Source organism: Oncorhynchus clarkii, chromosome 9 (genome assembly GCF_045791955.1).
Source record: "Oncorhynchus clarkii lewisi isolate Uvic-CL-2024 chromosome 9, UVic_Ocla_1.0, whole genome shotgun sequence".
Classification (NCBI taxonomy): domain Eukaryota; kingdom Metazoa; phylum Chordata; class Actinopteri; order Salmoniformes; family Salmonidae; genus Oncorhynchus; species Oncorhynchus clarkii.
Window position 1 is genome coordinate 56,607,533 of NC_092155.1, and position 24,177 is coordinate 56,631,709.

Genomic DNA, 24,177 nt, shown 5'->3' on the forward strand with positions numbered 1-24,177 from the left:
AGGAGAACCATCCTTTAAAATGCAACCAGCTGTTTTACAATCACAGTCATCAAAGCCTAGTGTGTGTGGCGGGAGGGAGGCAGCACACAGCAACATTTTCCATCCACTAAACAAATGTGCTCAATCAGGGAATAAAAGATGCTTAACAGAAGAACATAGTAGCAGTTTAAAAATATCTCAAACCATCCCAAATAGGGTGAATGAACAGAAAAGTGGTCAAGTCAATGCCGATCCTCCACTACCTTCTCTGGTTTGGAAAAAGCCAGTAACCAGCATATAACTCTGTTTAAGTTAAGAACTTCATAAAATAGTCTGTATGCCCTGCTCTCCGGTATCAAATACAGTACATACAGCGATTCCAGCCCTATGTGTTTGGTCGGGTGGGGAGGGAGGGATTGGCTGTAGGGTGCGGTATTGAACTTCATTGAGTTGCCAACACTAGGACAGGCCTGAGCTGGCCTGAGCTGGAAAGGAAAGGAGAGGTTGTCCGTATTGGAGGATGACCAAGAGAGGAGGAAGATGAGAGTATGAATACTAAATATCCATATATTTTCAGAAAATGTAAATGTCTAATCAAATATAGGATGTGTTATGAAGTCCTACTCCCAACTGATTAGGAGGAATTTGAATATCACATTAAACAAAACATTTGAAGTAAATACATTTAGGAGAGACTTTTCATTTTCATTAAATCCCACCACATTGGTTGAATCCTGATCTCGGATAGATGGATGGGATGGAAGGTTACATATCCCATCTGCAGTCTGTGTGATCCACACGGCTCTCACTGGAGAACTGACCTAAATATTTCAGAAGTTTCTCAGAAATGTATCTGTGTCTTTCTTCTAGCCAGCCATACTGTATCTCTAATCTCAGAGGACAAGGGAAAGGAATGAAGCGTCTTGTTTTTGTACATGACCAAAAGGGAATCGGTGTAACATGTTAAAGGGAGACAATGCATTTCACAAAAGTATCCGATTTCTGAGGAAACAAAAACCTTCGCCCAGTTAAAAACACTCACAAAGACTGAGCTACATCTCGTCATCTTGTCACACATCACAGGTGTTTGCATTTCAACATATTTTTCACTGTTTTTTTTTCATCTTCACAGCAGACTGAAAAACAAAGAAAAGACAACAACAACTTTAAAACTCCTCTTTTTCCGGTAGGATGACGCTCGTCACAGATGCTGTTACGGAACATAAGGGAAACCCTGGGAGATCTACTCTGCTAGCACTAACCATTGTTTAGTTGCTGCAGAGTACAAACACACAAACTCATACAACTTTCACCACTTCAACAGATCAACAATAAAAAAGAAACCATCTATTTAATTACACTAAAATAGAACTGTTGAATGTTGAAGTCACTAGAGTGACAGTACTTGCTCTCATGTGGGGTTCAAATCATGAGGGATTACCCTTCGCTCGCTCAAAGCTTTACCTATGAACTTCTCTCATCTTTGTCTGCAAACCTCTTCCTCAGTGTCTACCATGACAGTCTGTCAGACTGTAACTCTAACACAGTGATCTACAGTATCTGAGGAACCTGAGGAGAGATAGCAGGTGGAACTTCATGAAGCCTTTAAAAGGGTAGTGGGTGAATTAAACCTTTGCTACATTTAGCGTGGTGCTAAAGTCCAATGAATCCTTCTGTGGTGTCTGACTTCTGTTGTACAGCAAAGCCCACAACATCACTGTACTGTAAGCCATGATATTTGCCTTCCAAAAAACCTTGAGGTCCCAAAACTAAAGTGATCTACTTCACTGTGGTCTGGAGCCTGTGCACAGAGGCGTGCATGGTCATGGGAGCAACCAAGAGGGCTGCTCATCCAGGTGGCTAACACAGAAGGCTGTTTTCTTTCCCCAGAGTGGTATACAAAACCGAGCCTTTGGTTTTTCTAAAAGCCACAATAGCACTGTGGTTGTGTTAAATACCGGAACACCAAACAGCTACGGTATTTCCAGGACTATTAAAACATATGTTCTCCCAAGACAGGAAAGGCCCCAAAACTTTACGATTTGTTGATTTTCTTCTATTTTTTTTGTCATTTAACTTTTTTTTTTACTGTTCAGTCACGAGGCATGACAACATTTTAATCATAGCACATTTGATCTAAAGAAAACGTCTTTGCACTAAACAACATTCAAATAAAACATGGCACAGGACAAGGTTTCCTCTTGTTTTCATAGTTCAGTCTTTGAAATATCAAATCCTTTTCTTTCAAAGTATTCTGTACATTAAAATGGAAAACTTTGACTATTTTCATTTGTTTCTTTAAAAATGAAGTTGTATTTATATATCTATATATATTTATATATCCTCTTCTTTTGATTTAGCTTTTTTGTAAATTGTGCAAATTCAGCAGTAACACAAGTGGCACACCACTGGAGAGAGTAGGTAGTTGATAAAAACACACCACTGGAGAGAGTAGGTAGTTGATAAAAACACACCACTGGAGAGAGTAGGTAGTTGATAAAAACACACCACTGGAGAGAGTAGGTAGTTGATAAAAACACACCACTGGAGAGAGTAGGTAGTTGATAAAAACACACCACTGGAGAGAGTAGGTAGTTGATAAAAACACACCACTGGAGAGAGTAGGTAGTTGATAAAAACACACCACTGGAGAGAGTAGGTAGTTGATAAAAACACACCACTGGAGAGAGTAGGTAGTTGATAAAAACACACCACTGGAGAGAGTAGGTAGTTGATAAAAACACACCACTGGAGAGAGTAGGTAGTTGATAAAAACACAAAATCTAAAGCTAAATCACACAACAACAAAAAAAAGGATCTGAAAATCAAAATGACGTCCATGAAAGTAGATGAAGTCGCTGGCACGTCAGAAGCTTCCATTGAGAGGGGAGCTATATACATGAAGTCCTTTCTCCATAGCCCCCCCCCCCCCCCCCCCCCACAGGATATATATATATATATATCTCCTGGCCTCTTTAGCCAGCTGCTTCACAGTCCCAGCTGTGGGTAGATGGATCAACACGGAAGAAAAACTGAAACCAGTGATTAAGACCGTTATGATAAGACACTTTCTCGGGGCGACAGACAGTGTTTATAAATGAAGGGTTGTTTGGATGGGCCGGAGCCCAGGCCTAACTCTGGTGTGTCTCCAGTGTACTGCTTGTGTCCTTGCAGTCCTTATGCGTTGTGTTGGGGGTCAGGGGCTGGCGTCAGTGAGAGAAGGCCTGGCTGCTACCCTCTCCGCCCCTCAGTGGCGGGCCTTTCCTCAGCTGGCCAGGGCCATGGTGTCGATGACCTGCTCCAGCTTACTGCGCAGTCTCTGCCTGCGAGACTGCTCATCCTTCTGCAGCGAAGACAGGATCTGGGGAGGGAGGAGAGAGGGATGGAGAAGAGAGCGATGAGAGAGAGGAAGACATCATCATGGTCGACCACCAGCAGAGAAAGTCTATCAGAACATCTGTCAGTCTGTGTAAACAGCTGTTGAATCAAACATGCTGTTGTGGTGGCATGAGCAGGCAATTTATTGGTATTTACAATACCAAAGGCAGTTGATCTCTTCCCCGACAAACACAATACACTTGTTTGGTCATAGATAGGTGTGAACATGGAACGCTGAATTTCTACTATATGACATTGCATAGATGACAAATTTGATCAAACAGGCGGATGACTGTAGAAGCTGCAAGAGGTGGATTTACATAGAAAGCACAGCTGAGGTGCTGTATTTACTATGGTATTGTGGGAACTGGAAGAGGAGGTACCGGTGGGTCCATCAGAGAGCTGTGTACTAGCTGTTAGGGTGTCATGCAGCAGGCTGCATTATGGACTGCTAATGCGCCTTGTGTTAGTGCTGTTGTCAATTAGCTTCATAATATGTACCTTAATGGTGAAATAGCTGCATGCAATTATGGACATCTACTCAGTAATCTATTAATTGAATTAGAACGCCCACATTCCATTCATCAGGAACACAAGAGGGCTGATAGCTGGGACTTCTGCATCACCCCTTCAACATACAGAAACAATGGTGATTCTATTCTGATCTCTTCATATTGTGACTGACAAATCTAACTCATTTTAATAATATATCTATATCATTATGATGTCTATGCTTAATATCTTCATAATATACTGGTGACTCACCTCATCTTTGTACTTGATGATATAGGAGTAGATCTCATGCAGGGCACTCATGCTGTTGAACTGGCTGAGGTGCAGCCGGGACTGTTCAGCCAGGTAGGCACTCATGTCCTGGTCACTGATGGCCGGCATACGGGAGATGTCGGAGTAGTACCTGCAGGACAGGAGGGAAGCAGGAGAGAAGAGGGGTTAGGACTGGAGAGGACACCTGGAGAGAGAGGACACCTGGAGAGGACATCCTGGACTGGATAGGACACCTCTTTAGTTAGGTATGTGAAGGTCTGGATTACAAGGAGAAGTAGTTGTCAACAACCGTCTGGTCAACTCTCCATCACCATGAACACCTCTGATATAATTTGATCAACTGTTTACATGCTAAGTAAATACTACTGTACATCTGCTTGACATAAACCATGAGATGGACAATCTTACAGTCTGTGGAGTTGAGATCTGTGTCATAAATACCTCTCCACCCAGTTCTTGTAGTTGGGGATATCCTTTGCGTAGAGCAGCTTGTTAGAGGGCGAGTCTTTGCCCAGCTTGTGTTCTGATGTGGAGCAAGAGTCCATGAAGGTCTGGGCCACCACAGACAGACAAGCATCTGTGATGCTGTTCTTATGGATGTCAAACACAAACTGGGGGTTCTTGATCACGTTCACCCAGAACCGCAGAGGCAGACTGGGATGGGAGAGGAGATGTTTCATCATGAGGAGATGTGTCAACAACCATTCACATTATACAACCAAAACATACAGGTACTCAATGTTGGTAATGTGTCTCACCAGTTGCTCTTCCAGGTGTGCCGTACGTCTGAGTCTGATATGGAGTGTTTGTCGGCCTGCTCGTCCAGGAAGTCAAACATGTACTTGATGGCGAGAGGCAGGGCGCTGCCGCGGTGGGCCGTGCTGAAGATGGTCTCAAACAGGTCGTCCACAAACTTCTGTAAGGTACCCTGAGTAGAGGACAGGGGTTAAGTTGTCCGGGTTATTCTCCAATTACACACCTACAGATTTCAAATCAACCAACAGAGATACATTTCTCCCCACAGCGACCAGCATCTTTAAGGGGGAGTGGCTGTGGAGAGGACGCCACATTTTCCTGCTCCAACATCAAAGTACTGAGATGTGCTAGTTTAGCAGACAGACAGACCTACGTGAGCTATCGGAATTCCTTTCACTTCTCTGCATCACGCACCACGAAACATTCAATCCCACAACAAATTACCTGTCTCCTGCTATTTTCTCTTCTCTACCCCCTTTATATTTATCTATCTTGTTTTTATTATGAAACGAAATTGACCACCCAAGAGGCTTGTAAACAGCGTCTAATTTCCATGGTTTTCTTCCCCTACAATTAGGATGGAAACAATCAGCTCAGAGGCAGTTAGGCGAGAAGAGAGTGGCAGGCAGGCAGGCCGGCCCTGTTTGGCCAGTTAACAGAGACTTGGCTGATATGAGGAACGCCAGAAGAATACAACACAACAACGGAGGCTGAGCTGTTAAAGAGACAGGCATATCAAGGGACTATCGAAAACAAAAAAGAGAGGTCCTCTTCACACAGGAAATACTGTTTACATTTTCGTGGTCCTAGAGTCAGGGAATGGAACACATTGAGTGGAGTTACTGCTCTCAATACATGTTAAAAATGATAATTGGCAAGAATGGAGTTCAAGGTTTTCATCTGACAGCGACGATATGGAGGGCATTTCAGTGACTTACTCAACATTCAGATGAGTTGACTTACATCAACAGTACTGTACATGTATTTTATGAAGGTGTGATATACAGCAGGCTGGCCTGGTGTCTAGGTAATCTTACCTTGGTGGCGAGCAGACGGGTCAGATAGATCTCAGAGACCATCTTGCTGCCCCGGTCGCCCTCGCGCTGGTCAGAGTGGTCGTGGTTCTTGACCAGGTGCCACAGCTTGGTGCCACTCTCCAGGTCAGGGGTGATCATGGGGGTGCGGGAGCGCAGACTGTCTGGACTGCTGGCTGTCCGCAACATGCTCTCTGAACGGAGGCAAGAGAGACACAGGAACATCAGGACAAAGACAGATTAATCAGGAACACACAATGCAGAGGTCTTTAGAGGTCAATGGAACAAGATGACCAGAACAGAACACCAGTCTGACTCCCTGGTTCCATGCCCTATTGTGTTGTGAGAGCTTCAACTTGGGTTCAAACAGTGATACGCACTCATATAAATCACATGTTTTAGGCCACAATTATGCCTTCAAAAATGTATATGACCCTTGCCAAGCTCTGCACATAGTGGACAAACATAAATTAGAAGACAAACATATTTAGTCTGGTGACTGACTAAATAACAGTCCCATTTAGTCTAGTGAAGAAAGGGCTCTTTGGGCTGTCAATCTGTCCGTCATCCAGCCAGAACAAAGACCATGCCAGCGTGAGGAGCAGTGTCAATCTGTCTGTCACAAGGTCACAGCCCATGATGCACTGGGACCTGACCCTTGAGATGGAGAGAACATTAATGAGCAAGACAACAGATCCCTGTAGCCTCTCTTATTGTCCGTCAGAGAGGTGGATGGATGGAGTGATTAGGCCTCAACTAAGGAGCGAGGAGAGTTAGCCGACTCATTACTCTTAATTGGCAGATTCTAACTAATTGGCAAAGTGGGAGAACGAAAACAGTGTGCCTCATTTCATTGAGGCAGGGCCAAGAGAGGAGATAGGAAAGAGAATCTGCTTTCTGTCTTATCATTAGCACACATTTTACACCAGCCCTTCCATCTTTATCTCCCTCGCTTGTCCCCATGCCCTCTCCCCATCCCAAATGACCCATAATGTTATAGTGCTGGAAATAATAGAACCCCATACACATTACGGATGAGTCAGGCTGTACAGGCTCCATTGTGTGAGTCTCCTCTCCTCCCCGGGGCAGACTGCCTCCATGCATTGCTTCATTAATAAAGCTGCGAGTGTCAAACTTCATTACGGTAAACCAAAGGATGCCTATCTACCGCGTTCCTCTTATCAGCCAGCCTGCTGTAGTTGCAGCCGGCATGGGAGGGAGGCTGCCTGGTGAGGAGGCTGGCAGGGTAGCCAGAATGCAGGGGCGTCAGTCCCTCTCTAATGTATGGAGGGAGGGATGAGAGGAGGGAGGGAGAGTGAGAGAAAAACAACTTCAATCTCTGTCTATCTCTCACACACCGTCTGAATGATGGCGTGACGCTCGGGGCTTCTGAGTTTCGGATGGCAGGGAGGGCCCCCTGGTTTTCAGGGCGAGAGGATGAGAGAATTACATCTCAGAAACTCACTGACACATAGAGACTAATGTGTGTCAGTGGTTCTGGGCTTGTTGATGCTTTCCGCTAGACCAAATCAAAAGAACAGTGGGGCATCAGAGCAAGACAACTGCCCTGAATGTTCCCAATTAACTCTACTGAGATCTGGGCCTGTACTCACAAAGCGTCTCAGAGTAAGAGTGCTGGTCTAGGGTCAGTTTAGCCTTTTCAATCATAATAACTAACAGCGGGACCTGATCCTAGATCAGCACTCTTTAGACACTTTGTGAATATGAGCCCTGTAGTATTTAAACAGCGCGCCAGAGACTAACTCCTGCCACATGTATGTCATGGGTGGGAGTTAAAACCAGTGATGACCAAAGAGGAAAACAAAACCAGTGATGACCAAAGAGGAAAACAAAACCAGTGTGACTAAGATTGATCTCTATGCTAAAGACCCTGTTTGAGACCCCATTATATCAGCTTGTTCACATCGGAACATTCTGTAGTCACTCTCCTAGCAGCCAATTGGTCTCCTGTATTCCTACATCTATTGTACATTCATCATGAGGTTGCTACTACTACTACTGCTGCGGCTGTTGCTACTGCTGATTGAGTGTAATTCCATGGCAATCATGTCCATTGGCTTCTGGGGGAGAGTGGTGCACGTTTACTTCCGCTCTTACAACAGCCAGGGCTGGGCGATCCTCTCTGTGGACGAATAAACCAGCCTGGCTTTCACTGGCCTGTCAGCGTTGCTATTGTTGCTACCCCTTATCAACACAACGACAAACATAAGGAGAGGGAGGGAAAACAACAACAAAGGTGAAAGCTTCGGAAAAAGGTTTTTGCCGGGGAGCTGGTTACACTGATGCGGTGTGGAGCTGAGGCTGTTTAAAATTGTTAGCTATTGGTCTTCAGTCTTTGGAAGGAGGAATGAGCTGTCTGATGTAATGCCTGTCATTTCTGAGATGGTGAAAATACCTATTGGTGGATTTATGGTTATCTCAGTTCAGAGAGGCTGAGAAAAATCCAAGAGAGCAAAGAAAGGCAGAGATTGAGAGAGAAATTAAGAGAAAAAGAAATATGAAGGAATGACTCACCATATCTGCTGAGAGACTTGGTGAAGGTAGAGGAGTTGGATATGTTGTAGGCTGAGTTCTGCTTTGGCACCAGAGCGATCACTGAGCCGTCCGTCACCTACAAGGAATGAAAAACAATGGTTTGTCTTATAAATGCTGTCGTGCCAATCACTCCATCCACTGTCTGTTTGCATAGATAAAACCGCCGAGGCAGTACACCCCAGCCCCCCCACCACCTCTCTCTCCTCTCACCTGATAGTGGGCCAGTGTGTTGAGGTGTTTCCAGTCATTGTCGATCTTTGTTGTGACATCCTCATCCTGAAGGATGATTCTGGCCATCCTGCCTTGACGCCACTCTGTGATGAGGAGGATAGGAGGATGAGAATAGATCGCACGCCAACGCACACACACTGTAAACACAACTGTAAACACAGTCTCCTCCTGGTATTCTTACCCAGGTCCATGTCCCCAGCCTTGGGTCTCTGGGAGTAGGGGCTGCCCTTGTACACTGCATCCAGCAGCTTCTCCTTCACCTGGGTGATGGTGTCACAGTTCAGCCCCTTCACCGTCACCTCGGGGGCGTTCTCGTTCTCCGGGTTCACACAGTGAAGTGTCTGACAGGGGAGGGAGGGGCAGAAATTAGGTCCAGCTCACGTCGGCTTACTTAGTTGGCATTTGCAGGAATTTGAGTCGCATATTCAAGCAGCAAGCACTAATTAAGGTCACTGAGGTAATGCAAAATCCTATCGCCCTTAATACCTTCTCAAAGGTAAATCATATATTTGATCAAATATCATTATCGCCCTGTAAAATATTTATATTTGACCGTACTAACCAGGGTCTTGTAGTCAATCTGCTGTCTGATGAGCTTGTCTTCACTGAGGGAGTAGCGCGCCTCTCCTGTGATGGAGTCTATAGGCCCCTTCTCCATCTGCTGCTTCATGGCACAGTACAGCATGAAGAGAGGCTCGCCCGCACACTCCTAGACACACATGGACACAGGTCATCAGTGACAGGCAAGGGCTGTATCTATATCTTAACAGGTATGCATATAGCAGTGGACATCTAAATTGTTTGGTTTCAAAAACAATTATAATAAATGCAACAGATGGAAAATGAGATATTAATATCGACTGAATTATAGCACATAAAACATTTTACTGGCACGGACAAATAATGAATGGAGTTCAGGAATTTGGGTGGGAATTCAGGTATTACATTTATTGTAAAATGTCTCCATTCCTTTCTTAGTTTCTCAGGAAACTAGGCGGTTGTCGCATGTCACTACTTCACAGGAGTGGCATTTGAACGTAAACATTTATTTTAGAACAAAATGCTTTTTTTTCACATGCCTTAATAACAAACTTGTATTCCATCAATAAATTGTTAAATTACGAGTATAGTTTGGTTTAGCTACGAAAAAAGACAGGAACCTTCCCGTTAGCCATGATTGGCTGAGATAATGAATGGGCTGGACATGCCGTGCGATGAGTTTGGATTGGTCTGCCATGTAGCATGCTTCTGTCTATAACATGAGCTGTTAATGTGTTGACAGACCTTTCTACTGTGCCGTTTTTGAAATATTTATTTTTGTATTGTTTTTAAACCTTTATTTAACTAGGCAAGTCAGTTAAGAACAAATTCTTATTTAGAATGACGGCCTACACTGGCCAAACCCGGACGACACTGGGCCAATTGTGCGTCGCCCTATGGGACTCCTAATCACGGCCAGTTGTGATACAGCCTGGATTCGAACCAGGGTGTCTGTTGTGACACCTCTAGCACTGAGATGCTGCACCACTTGGGAACCAATATAACATTAGCCATCAAGAACTACAAAAGTTTTGCTACTTTTCTCAACAACATTTATGCCCTGAATTTAGCAGGCGCTATCGACAGATCAGTTGGATAAGGTGATGGGCTACTTTCTGCACATGCCACAGTCAGTGTCAACCGGATTGACTTGAAACAAAGCTGGCCAAACAAGATGTACTGTAGCTACAAACAAAACAGACTTAAATGGTTCCAGTCTGCCGTGAAGCATTCATCCATGTATACAGGTAAGAGTCTAGCTACATTTTCAGATATACATTTCTAATTATGTCAAAAGTTTTTATTGCAAGTTAAAGCATACTGTTAGTTAGCTAGAAAACTTTAGCTTTAGCTAACGTTACATGTGATCTGTGTAGAAATATTATATAATATCGAATCAGAAATCCATTTGCGTAGCTAGATATAGCCTAATGTTAGCTAGCTAACATTGAACCTAGTTTGTTAGCTTTAGCTACCTGCAGATTCATACCAGAGCTATGACAATGTTTGTTTTGGCGGTAGTATGAGTTGGGATCATTCCGGTTAATTGTTTAGCTAGCTAGCTACATGTCTAAATAAAATACTAAATTTCAGCCAGATTATTACATGACCCATCCACTTAGCTAGATGTGGGTGAGGGGTGGTTATATAATTTCCTTCACATAACCCATCAATTTAGACAAGTATGTCGGGTAAGCATCATCTAATAATGATCAAATATTTTTATCTGGACACTTTTTATTTTTGATATTGCTACTATGCAAGTACTATCACTGTACCGTTTATACCTTCTGTATCCTGTGCATGTGACAAATAAACTTAGACTTGTTTTATTATAGCGTGTGTTTACCACATGGCCTCATATGTGAATCCTTAAAGAGATGGGTGGGACTAAGGTGTGAACGGGTGTGAACGGGTGTGAAAGATGGGTGTACGTACCAAAACACTGAAGGGCCATTTTCTCAAAAGTGGGGTTACAAGTTTATCAACTTTCAAAGCCATTACTTTCCCATTGTTCCTCAACTGCAGTGTATGATATACCATTTTCTAGCTCTGAGTCTGTACTTTTATCCAATGTAAAAAACACAATTTCAAATGTTGCTACATAAGACCGAATCGGGGCGGTCGGTCACATATAAAAATGGTTTTATTGTATCAGGTACATAAAAAATATTTTGTCTTTATGTGCCTCATTTACATAAATACACCGGGTGTATTTTCACATAGGAAGACATTAACATAAAGGGGTGGAACAGGGCTGCAACAACCAAACACCTGCTCTGTCTATTCTACCATCACTCACCTGCTCTGTCTACCCTACCATCACTCACCCACTCAGTCTAACCTACCATCACTCACCCGCTCTGTCTACCCTACTATCACTCACCTGCTCAGTCTACCCTACTATCACTCACCTGCTCAGTCTACCCTACCATCACTCACCTGCTCTGTCTACCCTACCATCACTCACCCACTCAGTCTAACCTACCATCACTCACCCGCTCTGTCTACCCTACTATCACTCACCTGCTCAGTCTACCCTACCATCACTCACCTGCTCTGTCTACCCTACCATCACTCACCTGCTCTGTCTACCCTACCATCACTCACCTGCTCTGTCTACTCTACAAGCACTCAACTGCTCTGTCTACCCTACCAGCACTCACCTGCTCTGTCTACCCTATCATCACTCACCCGCTCAGTCTACCCTACCATCACTCACCTGCTGTCTACCCTACCAGCACTCAACTGCTCTGTCTACCCTACCATCACTCACCTCCTCTGTCTACCCTACCATCATTCACCTGCTCTGTCTTCCCTACCAGCACTCACCTGCTCTGTCTACCCTAACATCAATCACCCGCTCAGTCTACCCTACCATCACTCACCTGCTCTGTCTACCCTACCATCACTCACCCGCTCAGTCTACCCTACCATCACTCACCTCCTCTGTCTACCCTACTATCACTCACCCGCTCAGTCTACCCTACCATCACTCACCTGCTCTGTCTACCCTACCATCACTCACCCGCTCAGTCTAACATACCATCACTCACCTGCTCAGTCTACCCTACCATCACTCACCTGCTCTGTCTACCCTACCATCACTCACCTGCTCTGTCTACCCTACCATCACTCACCTGCTCTGTCTACCCTACCATCACTCACCTGCTCTGTCTACCCTACCATCACTCACCTGCTCTGTCTACCCTACCAGCACTCAACTGCTCCGTCTACCCTACCAGCACTCACCTGCTCTGTCTACCCTACCATCACTCACCTGCTCTGTCTACCCTACCATCACTCACCTGTACTGTCTAGACTGCCTAAAATTACTTTTGTCACACACTCTTGCATAATTCAACAAGTGTGTCAATAGCAGGATACAGGATTGGCTCTAGATTACACCTATCTAAACATACTTTACAGATTTTTGCAAGATCAGACATAACATCACTATAATCCAAGTGTTAATTCCCGGAAATTGCTTTTATTTTTAGCACATCTAATTTGTTAACATTTCAACCATAATAAAATTATAACTTTTTTCAATTTCACAAAAGTGGAACACATCAAAATAAAGTTATCTTTCTTCTCTTTCTTGTGATGCAAGTGTCGAGAAAGTGTGTTAAATCCCTGACTAAGCTTTATTGTTATTATACATGTAACGGAAACGCAAGAGTATAAAAGACTCGCAAGAGTATAAAAGACTCGCAAGAATAAAATGAAAGCAGTCTAGTGAGATATACGTCACAAGTGGATTTTGCACCCCTCAAACACAGGAAATATGCTGGCAATGAGGCAACGCTGTGCTCCTGTGTCTTCTCACTGGCCTAGGGGACAGAGCGCTAGGCGGTCTCATATAAAGATTTTCTGCATTTTCACTATCACGTGCACTTGCCAGTCAATAGTGTCATTATCCCCAGCTCAGGCTCAAGAAAAAGTTTCCCTCTTAAAACGAGTATCAGTTTAGAGCAGAGTGACAGAGAGGGCGGCCAGGTGGCAGCTGAGGCTGAAACTAACAAGAGGTTAACGATTGAGAGAAAGTGCTTAGGAAGCTCTTCACCGTGTTAAAGATGCATGTGCCATTGTCGAGGATGAGAAAGAGAGAGAGAAAGAGAACACAAGAGCGAGAGAGGGAGAGAGAGAGAGAAAGAGAGAGATAGCTCTAAGTGCTTGATAGGGATAGCATTTATCTCTCCCACTTTTAAAACACACTCAACTTCTTACCCTCTCTCCACTATTTATCAGTAATGAAAAAGTGTCTTTAATGCAGAAGGTGAGAATTATGCACATGCATATGTGTGAGTTAAGGGAACACCCAGAGTGTGAGAGAGGTGGAGACTGAAGCTAGTTGGGAGAGAGGTTGAGACTGAAGCTAGTTGGGAGAGAGGTGGAGACTGAAGCTAGTTGGGAGAGAGGTTGAGACTGAAGCTAGTTGGGAGAGAGGTGGAGACTGAAGCTAGTTGGGAGAGAGGTGGAGACTGAAGCTAGTTGGGAGAGAGGTGGAGACTGAAGCTAGTTGGGAGAGAGGTGGAGACTGAAACTAGTTGGGAGAGAGGTGGAGACTGAAGCTAGTTGGGAGAAAGGTGGAGACAGGGCCTAGCTAACTGCTAAGTGGGATAGAGGTAGATCCAAATCCAGCGAAGTCTCCACCTCCAGTGTCCTCTCCTGGCTTCTACACAGCACCGCAACTCTCCCTCTCTCCCCTCTGCCACCATATGCTGTTAACGTCTCGTTAGCATCTGCGCTAATTAACCAGACAGCTGCTAACGAGAGGGAACACGCATACATCAATCCCCTAGCCCTCGCCATGGCACGCTTGTCTGTGAAATTATCTTTAATTCCACATCCCGGCTTCATTAGGGGGTAATTGTACACTCTTCCAAGAGGGAGCGAGGGAGAGTGAGAAGAGAGAAGGTCCAGTCGAACGTCACACACACTCAGCGCCTAATGACCGCAGGCTAGAACATGTCCATCAAAGAAATAATGACACTAAACAAAATAATGAAATAAAAAGAATGTCTCTCGTTGGAGCCTTAAGCAGACCGTGCCCACCGATGCCTTTACTGCTGAAATGCTAATAGTGTGCTAACTAACTACTATCCTCATAAAGCAATTATAAACAGGAGATGGGGAATATCTTTTTGTTGGTTTGATGGTGGCCTTACCTTTAGGAACTTGTACAAGAGGAATGTGAACCAGTTGGTCAACATCTTCTCAGCGACAGATTCCGTTCTAACATTGAGATGGAAGACAAGAGGAGAATAAATTAGGCATGATAATTAAATAATCAACTGGAAGAAATTGCTGCTCTACCTCAAAACTAACCACGAACAAATCTGGTTTAAGGCAAAATTGACAAAAGCCAAGCTGTGATACTTCCATGAGGAAAAAAATGCTTTATTCTCAACGCAAACAATCAATCTTCATTAAAAACAGACAATTACCATAATTGGGTAACTTCTCTCATTAATCATAAACCTGTCACCTAAACGAATGAAGACCCCTGAAACGTCCCCCAGACGAGGAGCAATTAAAATCCACTATAATTAGTGGACTTTATTTCTCCTAATATCCAAAGAGGAAACCCGGGCAAACAGTTTGCTCCTCTTCCATTTCCCCTTTCTCCTCCCCCTACAGCGGCTAGAAAAGCTACTTTCTCTCCTTAATTCTCTAGTTAATCTAAATTATAAGGAGGCACAGGGAGGACGGGTGAAAGGAAGACAACTTCTCCAAAACACCCTTTGATTTGGCCATCTTGGGTTTAAGTCCTCCATCTAGGCTATGATTTGAGAGAACACAGAAATACAACATGTTTTACTGTGTATATAAGAGTAGTAAGACAAGAAGATCATCAAGGCTCTCAGCCACCCGAGCCACGGCCTGTTCACCCCGCTACCATCCAGAAGGCGAGGTCAGTACAGGTGCATCACAGCTGGGACTGAAAAACAGCTTCTATCTCAAAGTCCTCAGGTTGTTAAATAGTCACCACTAGCCAGCCTCCGCCCAGTACCCTGCCTTGAATATTAGTCACTGTTACTAGCCAGCTACATATACACTATCATTCAAAAGTTTGGGGTCACTTAGAAATGTCCTTGTTTTCCATGAAAACATACATTAAATGAGTTGCAAAATGAATAGGAAATACAGTCAAGATGCTGTCCTGAGCAAGGTAATAAATAATGATTTTTAATTGAAATAATAATTGTGTCCTTCAAACTTTGCTTTTGTCAAAAAATCCTCCATTTACAGAAATTACAGCCTTGCAGACCTTTGGCATTCTAGTTGTCAATTTGTTGAGGTAATCTGAAGAGATTTCACCCCATGCTTCCTAAAGCACCTCCCACAAGTTGGATTGGCTTGATGGGCACTTCTTACAGTCAGTCAAGGTGCTCCCACAACAGCTCAATAGGGTTGAGATCTGGTGACTGTGCTGGCCACTCCATTAGACATAATACCAGCTGACTGCTTCTTCACTAAATAGTTATTGCATAGTTTGGAGCTGTGCTTTGGGTCCTTGTCCTGTTATAGAAGGAAATAGGCTCAAATTCAGCTCCGTCCACAGGGTGGTATGGCATGGCGTTGCAAAATGGAGTGATGGCCTTCCTTCTTCAAGATCCCTTTTACCCTGTACAAATCTCCCACTTTAACACCACCAAAGCACCCCCAGACCATCACATTGCCTCCATCATGTTTGACAGATGGGGTCAAGCACTCCTCAAGCATCTTTTCTGCATCTCACGAATGTTCTTCTTTGTGATCCAAACACATCAAACTTGGATTTGTCTGTCCATAACCTTTTTCCAATCTTCCTCTGTCCAGTGTCTGTGTTCTTTTCCCCATCTTAATATTTTATTTTTAAAATAGTAATTTACAACATTACCAATGTCTACACTGTATTTCCGATCAATTTTATGTTATTTTGATGGACAAAAAAATGAGCTTTTCTTTGAAAAACAAGGACATTTCTAAGTGACCCCTAACTTTTGAACATTAGTGTATACACCCTATCAGTTAAATGTTTTAGAACACCTACTCATTCAGGGCTTTTCTTAATTTTTTACTATTTTCTACACTGTAGAATAATGAAATAACACATTTGGAATCATGTAGTAACCAAAAAAGTGTAAAACAAATCAAAGTATATTTTATATTTGAGATTCTTCAAATAGCCACCCTTTGCCTTGATGACAGCTTTGCATACTTTTGGCATTCTCAGTGCCTTCAGAAAGACTTGCTGGGGTCAAGAAACACGAGCAATGGACATCAGACAGGTGGAAATCTGTCCTTTGTTTTGATGAGTCTAAACTGGAGATTTTTGGTTCTTTGCATGTGTGGTTCCCACCGTGAAGCATGGAGGAGGAGGTGTGATGGTGTCTGGCTGCTTTACTGGTGAAACTGTTTAATTTAGAATTCAAGGCACATTTAACTAGCATGGCTACCACTGCATTCTGCAGCAATACGCCATCCCATCTGGTTTGGGCTTAGTGGGACTATCATTCGTTTTCCAACAGGACAATGATCCAACACACCTCCAGGCTGTTTAATGTCTATTTTACCAAGGAGGAGGGTGATGGAGATCTGCATCAGATTACCTGGCCTCCACAATCCCCCAACCTCAACCAAATTGAGAAGGTGGGATGAGTCAGATGGCAGAGTGAAGGAAAAGGAGCCAACAAGTGATTATGTGGAAACTCCTTCAAGACTGTTGAAGATGTTTGAGAGAATGCCAAGTTTGTGCAAAACTGTCATCAAGGCAAAGGGTGGCTATTTGAAGAATCTCAAATATAAAATATATTTTGATTTGATTAACACTTGGTTACTACATGATTCCATAATGTGTTATTTTATAGGTTTGATGTCTTCACTATTATTCTACAATGTAGAAAATAGTAAAAAATTAAGAAAAACCATTAAATGAGTAGGTGATTGGTCCACCTGTGGTAAATTCAATTGATTGGACATGATTTGGAAAGGCACACACCTGTGTATATAAGTTCCCCTATATAAGGTCCCATGTCAGAGCAAAAAAAACAAGCCATGTCGAAGGAATTGTCTGTAGAGCTCTGAGACAGGATTGTGTGGAGGCATAGATCTGGGGAAGGGTACCAAAACATTTCTGCAGCATTGAAGACACCCAAGAACACAGTGGACTCAATCATTCTTGAATGGAAGAAGTTTGGAACCACCAAGACTTCCTAAAGCTGACTGAGCAATCGGGGGAGAAGGACCTTGGTCAGGGAGGTGACCAAGAACCCAATGGTCAGTCTGACAGAGCTCTAGAGTTCCTCTGTGGAGATGGGAGAACCTTCTAGAAGGACAACCATCTCTGCAGCACTCCACCAATCATGCCTTTATGGTAGAGTGGCCAGATAGAAGCCACTCCTCCGTAAAAGGCACACGACAGTCTGCTTGGAGTTTGCCAAAAGGCCCCTAAAGACTCTCAGACCACGAGAAACAAGATTCTCTGGTCTGATGAAACCAATATTGTACTCTTTGGCCTGAATGCCAAGCGTCAAGTCTGAAGGAAACTTGGCATCACCCCTATGGTGAAATATGGTGGTGGCAGCATCATGCTGTGGGGATGTTTTTCAGCGGCAGGAACTGGGAGACTAGTCAAGATCGAGGGAAAGATGAACGGAGCAAAGTACAGAGAGATTTTTGATGAAAACCTGCTCCAGAGCACTCAAGACCTCAGACTGGGGCGAAGGTTCACCTTCCAACAGGACAATGACCCTAAGCACACAGACAAGTCTCTGAATGTCTTTGAGTGGCCCAGACAGAGCCCGGACTTGAACCGGACCAAACATCCTCTGGAGAGACCTGAAAATAGCTGTGCAGCGACGCTCCCCATCCAACCTGACAGGTGTCCCAAGCTTGTAGCGTCATACCCAAGAAGACTCGATACTGTAATCGCTGCCAAAGATCCTTCAACAAAGTACTGAGTAAAGGGTCTGAATACTTATGTAAATGTAATATTTCAGTTTTTTATTTGACATTATGGGGTATTGTGTGTAGATTGATGAGGAAAAAAAACATCAAAATGTGGAAAAAGTCAAGGGGTCTGAATATTTTCCGAAGGCACTGTACACACACACACACACACACACACACACACACACACACACACACACAGTACATATATTTATACTCCGGACTTCGACATTGCTCGTCCTAATATTTCTATATTTCTTTTTACTTCTTTTTTTTTCTTTTACTTTTTAGATGTGTGTATTGTTGTGTATTTTTTAGATATTACTGCACTGTTGGAGCAACAAACTCAAGCATTTCGCTACACCCGCAATAACATCTGCTAAATATGTGTATGCGACCAATAAAATTTGATTGGATTTGAACAGTATTAAAAAATGTGTTAGAACGGGCAAATGTGTGAGTGTGTCAACAGATTAATGTGTGAGTGTGTCAACAGATTAATGTGTGAGTGTGTCAACAGATTCATGTGTGAGTGTGTCAACAGACGAATGTGTGAGTGTGTCAACAGATTAATGTGTGAGTGTGTCAACAGACGAATGTGTGAGTGTGTCAACAGACGAATGTGTGAGTGTGTCAACTGACGAATGTGTGAGTGTGTCAACAGACGAATGTGTGAGTGTGTCAACAGATTAATGTGTGAGTGTGTCAACAGACGAATGTGTGAGTGTGTCAACAGACGAATGTGTGAGTGTGTCAACAGACGAATGTGTGAGTGTGTCAACAGATTAATGTGTGAGTGTGTCAACAGACGAATGTGTGAGTGTGTCAACAGACGAATGTGTGAGTGTGTCAACAGACGAATGTGTGAGTGTGTCAACAGACAAATGTGTGAGTGTGTCAACAGACGAATGTGTGAGTGTGTCAACAGACGAATGTGTGAGTGTGTCAACAGACGAATGTGTGAGTGTGTCAACAGATTAATGTGTGAGTGTGTCAACGGACGAATGTGTGAGTGTGTCAACGGACGAATGTGTGAGTGTGTCAACAGACGAATGTGTGAGTGTGTCAACAGACGAATGTGTGAGTGTGTCAACAGACGAATGTGTGAGTGTGTCAACAGACGAATGTGTGAGTGTGTCAACAGATGAATGTGTGAGTGTGTCAACAGACGAATGTGTGAGTGTGTCAACAGACGAATGTGTGAGTGTGTCAACAGACGAATGTGTGAGTGTGTCAACAGATTAATGTGTGAGTGTGTCAACAGATTAATGTGTGAGTGTGTCAACAGACAAATGTGTGAGTGTGTCAACAGACGAATGTGTGAGTGTGTCAACAGACGAATGTGTGAGTGTGTCAACAGATTAATGTGTGAGTGTGTCAACAGACGAATGTGTGAATGTGTCAACAGACGAATGTGTGAGTGTGTCAACAGACAAATGTGTGAGTGTGTCAACAGACGAATGTGAGTGTGTCAACAGACGAATGTGTGAGTGTGTCAAAAGACGAATGTGTGAGTATGTCAACAGACGAATGTGTGAGTGTGTCAACAGACGAATGTGTGAGTGTGTCAACAGACGAATGTGTGAGTGTGTCAACAGACAAATGTGTGAGTGTGTCAACAGACGAATGTGCGAATGTGTCAGTGGGTGAGTGTGTGAGCGTGTCGACAAACAAGTGCGTGAGTGTGTCCATCTCACCGGCGCAGCAGCAGCTTGGGGTGGTTCTTGCTCTCTAGGTTCTTGTCGATGAGGTCAGAGAGCAGCTGTTTAAGGACCCCTGTGGCGTACTCCATCTCCCCCTGCAGCGCAGTCATGATGAGCGACGCCACGTTGCCACGGTCACGCATGGAGAAGGAGCGCTGCGCCTCCAGGGTGCGGATGAAAGTCAACAGGAAGTGCTTCTTGGTGAGGAGCTGGCCAAACAGAGTCAGGGCCTTCTCCTGGTTGGCCTGGACCTGTCAACAACAACAGCATCAGACCAGGGGACTGGCTGTCACTTACACGTGTTGTCAATGTAATATATAAATATGTAAATATTTTGAAGTAGGGCTAATGGAAATAGTATAATGTACATAAATGGAGTAAGGCTAATGTAAATAATACGTTACGTAAGCATACATTTATATCAAGCATGACTATGTCATGTATACAAGGCATGGGATGTTGCCCTATGAAGGAAATACATTGTTATTATTACATTCATGACCCTAGTTGCTTTTAAAGCCTGCAGTGCATTCTATCTTAGGAGCTGCTTCCTCAAATACCTTATGATCAATTTGCCATAAGTTGTCAGCAGAGCACAGGAGGAAACAGAAAGGAAAGGGAGAGGAAGAAGGGGGATGCACTGAGGCATAGAGAGGAGAGGGCCTGTGGGTCGGGGGTGGCTGGGTGAGAGGCGAGGAGAGGGCCTGTGGGTCGGGGGTGGCTGGGTGAGAGGCGAGGAGAGGGCCTGGGTCGGGGGTGGCTGGGTGAGAGGCGAGGACCTGTGGGTCGGGGGTGGCTGGGTGAGAGGCGAGGAGAGGGCCTGTGGGTCGGGGGTGGCTGGGTGAGAGGCGAGGAGAGGGCCTGTGGGTCGGGGGTGGCTGGGTGAGAGGCAAGGAGAGGGCCTGTGGGTCGGGGGTGGCTGGGTGAGAGGCGAGGAGAGGGCCTGTGGGTCGGGGGTGGCTGGGTGAGAGGCGAGGAGAGGGCTTGTGGGTCGGGGGTGGCTGGGTGAGAGGCGAGGGGAGTGCCTGTGGGTTGGGGGTGGCTGGGTGAGAGGCGAGGAGAGGGCCTGTGGGTCGGGGGTGGCTGGGTGAGAGGCGAGGAGAGGGCCTGTGGGTCGGGGGTGGCTGAGTGAGAGGCGAGGAGAGGGCCTGTGGGTCGGGGGTGGCTGGGTGAGAGGCGAGGAGAGGGCCTGTGGGTCGGGGGTGGCTGGGTGAGAGGCGTGGAGAGGGCCTGTGCAGTGCTGTGCTGTGCGTTCGAGGGTGGCTGGGTGAGAGAAGCTTGTTCCACAGGCTGCCATCTGTCACTTCTCATCAGCAACACTACAGCCCCCTCTAGACCTGACCCACAATCCGTCACTCTAACTCTCTCACACAGATGAGGCAGTGCTACTGGGTAGTGTCTCTTCAAAAGAGAGACAAACATCTAGTATATTCTGCAAGGCTTATGGCATAATGTCATTCCCAAACAACACCCAGTATGTGTTAATAAAAGGAAAAACAAGTCAAAGTACTGTCTTTGTCTTTATGAAAAAACACTTCTTCCTCCACTAACCTATCCCCTGGCATCCATCCACCCACCGACCTGTCTCCCATGATCCTCGTCTGCCCTCATAACTCTGACATACATTCAGTCCTGTAGACAATTGAGGACCGGCATACCATACACCATACAGTGACTCCACAGAATCTCTCTTCCTTCCACTACACAGCCTAATAAAGTGCCTCAATTTTCCTCAGCTGAGCTAAATGAAATTCCAGGGCCTCTGGGGAACAGGCTGGGTACTGTAGGTTGCTTTGGGGAGAGCAGCTACACAGAGCAATAAGGGATTGAGCCGTGTGTATGGACAGTTGATTACGCCTGGGACCCGAGGGGAAATTCGGTAGAAAAGAAACCCAGGCAAAACAATAAAGATGTAATCCCTCCCCTTTAGAAGAGTCTGTGGTTGACAAGGCAGGCGGTGGAGACAGTCTCTACACTGTATTCCGACAGCCATTTGGATATATTTCATGGTAAACCAGGTGGGATTTAATGATTTACTTGTTTTTCCCACTGTAAAATAATATAAAATGACATACAAGTAATGTGTAATGACATTGATATTACATGCAGAAAAACATACTATGTCATGTGGCTAATGTATATAAAGTGGTATAGCCATAACATATAACCTAGATCATAGGTTCCTTTCATTAAGCAGCCAGAGTATGGGGTATAGATATAGGTAGATATAGAAAGATAGGTATAGATATAGATGTTCTAGTCTACATGCTGCGGTGGCAGTGGTGGTGTACCTCCTTGACCCGTACCTCCATCTCCTTGAGCACGGGGTGGTCCTCGATGCCAGGGAACAGGACCCGCATGGCGTAGGTCCTGTACTCCAGGAAGGGGATGCCAGCTCCGTCCAGCTCCTGGGTCAACTCATGGATGTCTGTCTGCAGCTCTGCAAAGGCTGAGGGAACACACAGAAAGACAGACAGACACAGCGGTTAGTAAGAATGGACATAGAAAGGATATTCTGGATGTAGGGTATCTTCATTACACTGTGTTGCACAGTGTTAATGTCACCAGCAATCATCTACCACCGCACCAATTGGCTTCTAGAAAAAGACAGATGGCTAGGCAATAAAATAGGATGTTGATTTCATTCTTCAGGGTTTCTGAAATTGAATCCATACTTGCTGGAAATTCGAGAGGAGAGCGAACCAGAATAAAATAATTACAGAAAAAGAGAGAGACGGAAAGAGAAAACAAAGTTCATCTGAAAGAAAGTCAATTAATTGCATGAGTGGATAATTAATAAAGGAGCAATGCGTTTCACGCATCATTTCCTCCAGCTGTTATTGGCCTGCGTCGTCTGCTGGGACTCTAATAGTAGAGTAGATCCTCCCTCTGTGGGGGCTTCTCTACTTCTACATACATTACAGCAGCCACGTAGATATTATACACATCACATTCCTACAGGAAAAAGGCAAGAATTCTATCAAAAATGAGAGGAGAAATTAAGGTTTTATTATCATGGACAACATACACGGTCCGTTCAGTATGGGTCCAGTTATTCATAGTGATAAAATAACAATTTAAATCGTGTACTATTTAAGTGGAAGGGTCGGTTTCCTTCTACTTTTAACGATTGGATAAAGGAAGTTATGCAACACCTCAAGCTAGAGAAAAAAAAACTACTCCGTTAGAGGGATCTGCAATTACATTTAATATCTGGCAACCTTTCCTATCCTTTCTGGAAGACATGCCCCCAGCTAATTTCACAGCTCCATAAACCAACCCAAATTAGAATTTGTATCATTATATTTTACTTAATATCTTTGTATTATTTGTACTGTTTGATTATATTACTCATTGTATATCATGCCTGCTTTAAGTCTGGTTTTGAGGCTCTGTTATAGCATGGGGGGGTTGGGGGGGGGTTTGGTTTGGTAGGGATCCATGTGTTTTGCCCTCTACCGGTTCTGTCTGAACGGAACAGCAGCTTTACATGAATCACTCTACAATGCCCGTCTGTGTTATCTGTATAATCATAAAAGATGACAAATAACAAATAAAAGCGCCAATAATAACTATTTTAAGTTATTATTTAAGAATTGTCAACATAAATTGCAGGCAGAAAAGATGACTGGCTATGTCTAGACGTTCCATTGATTGAGTAAATAAAATAATTGTTCTTCATTCTATTGAGTTTGTGTGTGTAAGCGCTGAGGCAAAGCCACCATTACATCCAGCAGAGTAAACTACACAGGCGATCTTCTCCCTGTCCACAGTTGCAGCAGCATCTAATCTGTTAATGATTCATTAGCCGTGTGACCGTTTGTGTTGTCTGTGTGTTTGTTTGGATTACACTGCTCTCTGATGGCCCTTCCAGCACGGTTCACTGAGCTCCACCTCTCCTATCATCCAGTCCTCTCCCCTGCTGACTGACACTTAGTGTGACACGCCCAGCTCCCCGCTGCCAGGCCCGCCCCACAGTCTGCTGGGGCATGGGGCGGGGACACAGCAATGCTCCACTTCCTAGTGGAGCTCACGGTTTCTACACCAAACCTTCCAGCTACACAGACAGAGGTGTAGAATACTGTCACTATCTGGTGCTGCTGGTCTTTCAACAATGCTCATTATATCAGGTATACAAGTGGAGTAACAGCAGCTTTACATGAACCACTCTACAATGCCCCCTGTACTGTTCCATCTGACCCCACATGTCCCTCTGTTCTCTCTCTCTCTCCCTGCCAGATTTCTCCTCCTTCTATCTCTGTATCCCTCAGTGTTTG

The 24,177-nt window shown here is 44.4% G+C and overlaps 1 protein-coding gene across 2 annotated transcripts in view; it reads right to left on the reverse strand.

Moving 5' to 3' along the window:
* Positions 1–2,871: 2,871 nt before the first annotated feature.
* Positions 2,872–24,177, reverse strand: part of LOC139416600 (plexin-A1-like) — a 281,448-nt gene continuing 260,142 nt past the window's right edge. The window contains exons 21-32 of one of the 2 annotated variants that reach the window (XM_071165454.1): positions 22,192–22,349; positions 19,895–20,151; positions 14,432–14,498; positions 9,283–9,429; positions 8,902–9,061; positions 8,700–8,803; positions 8,469–8,565; positions 5,937–6,127; positions 4,902–5,071; positions 4,585–4,797; positions 4,123–4,273; positions 2,872–3,340 (exon numbers count right to left, since the gene is read on the reverse strand). In XM_071165454.1, coding sequence (XP_071021555.1) covers positions 3,245–3,340; positions 4,123–4,273; positions 4,585–4,797; positions 4,902–5,071; positions 5,937–6,127; positions 8,469–8,565; positions 8,700–8,803; positions 8,902–9,061; positions 9,283–9,429; positions 14,432–14,498; positions 19,895–20,151; positions 22,192–22,349 — 1,811 coding nt within the window. In that variant the 3' untranslated portion in view covers positions 2,872–3,244. The remainder of the gene's footprint in view (positions 3,341–4,122; positions 4,274–4,584; positions 4,798–4,901; positions 5,072–5,936; positions 6,128–8,468; positions 8,566–8,699; positions 8,804–8,901; positions 9,062–9,282; positions 9,430–14,431; positions 14,499–19,894; positions 20,152–22,191; positions 22,350–24,177) is intronic. The other variant, XM_071165455.1, reaches the window with a different exon arrangement.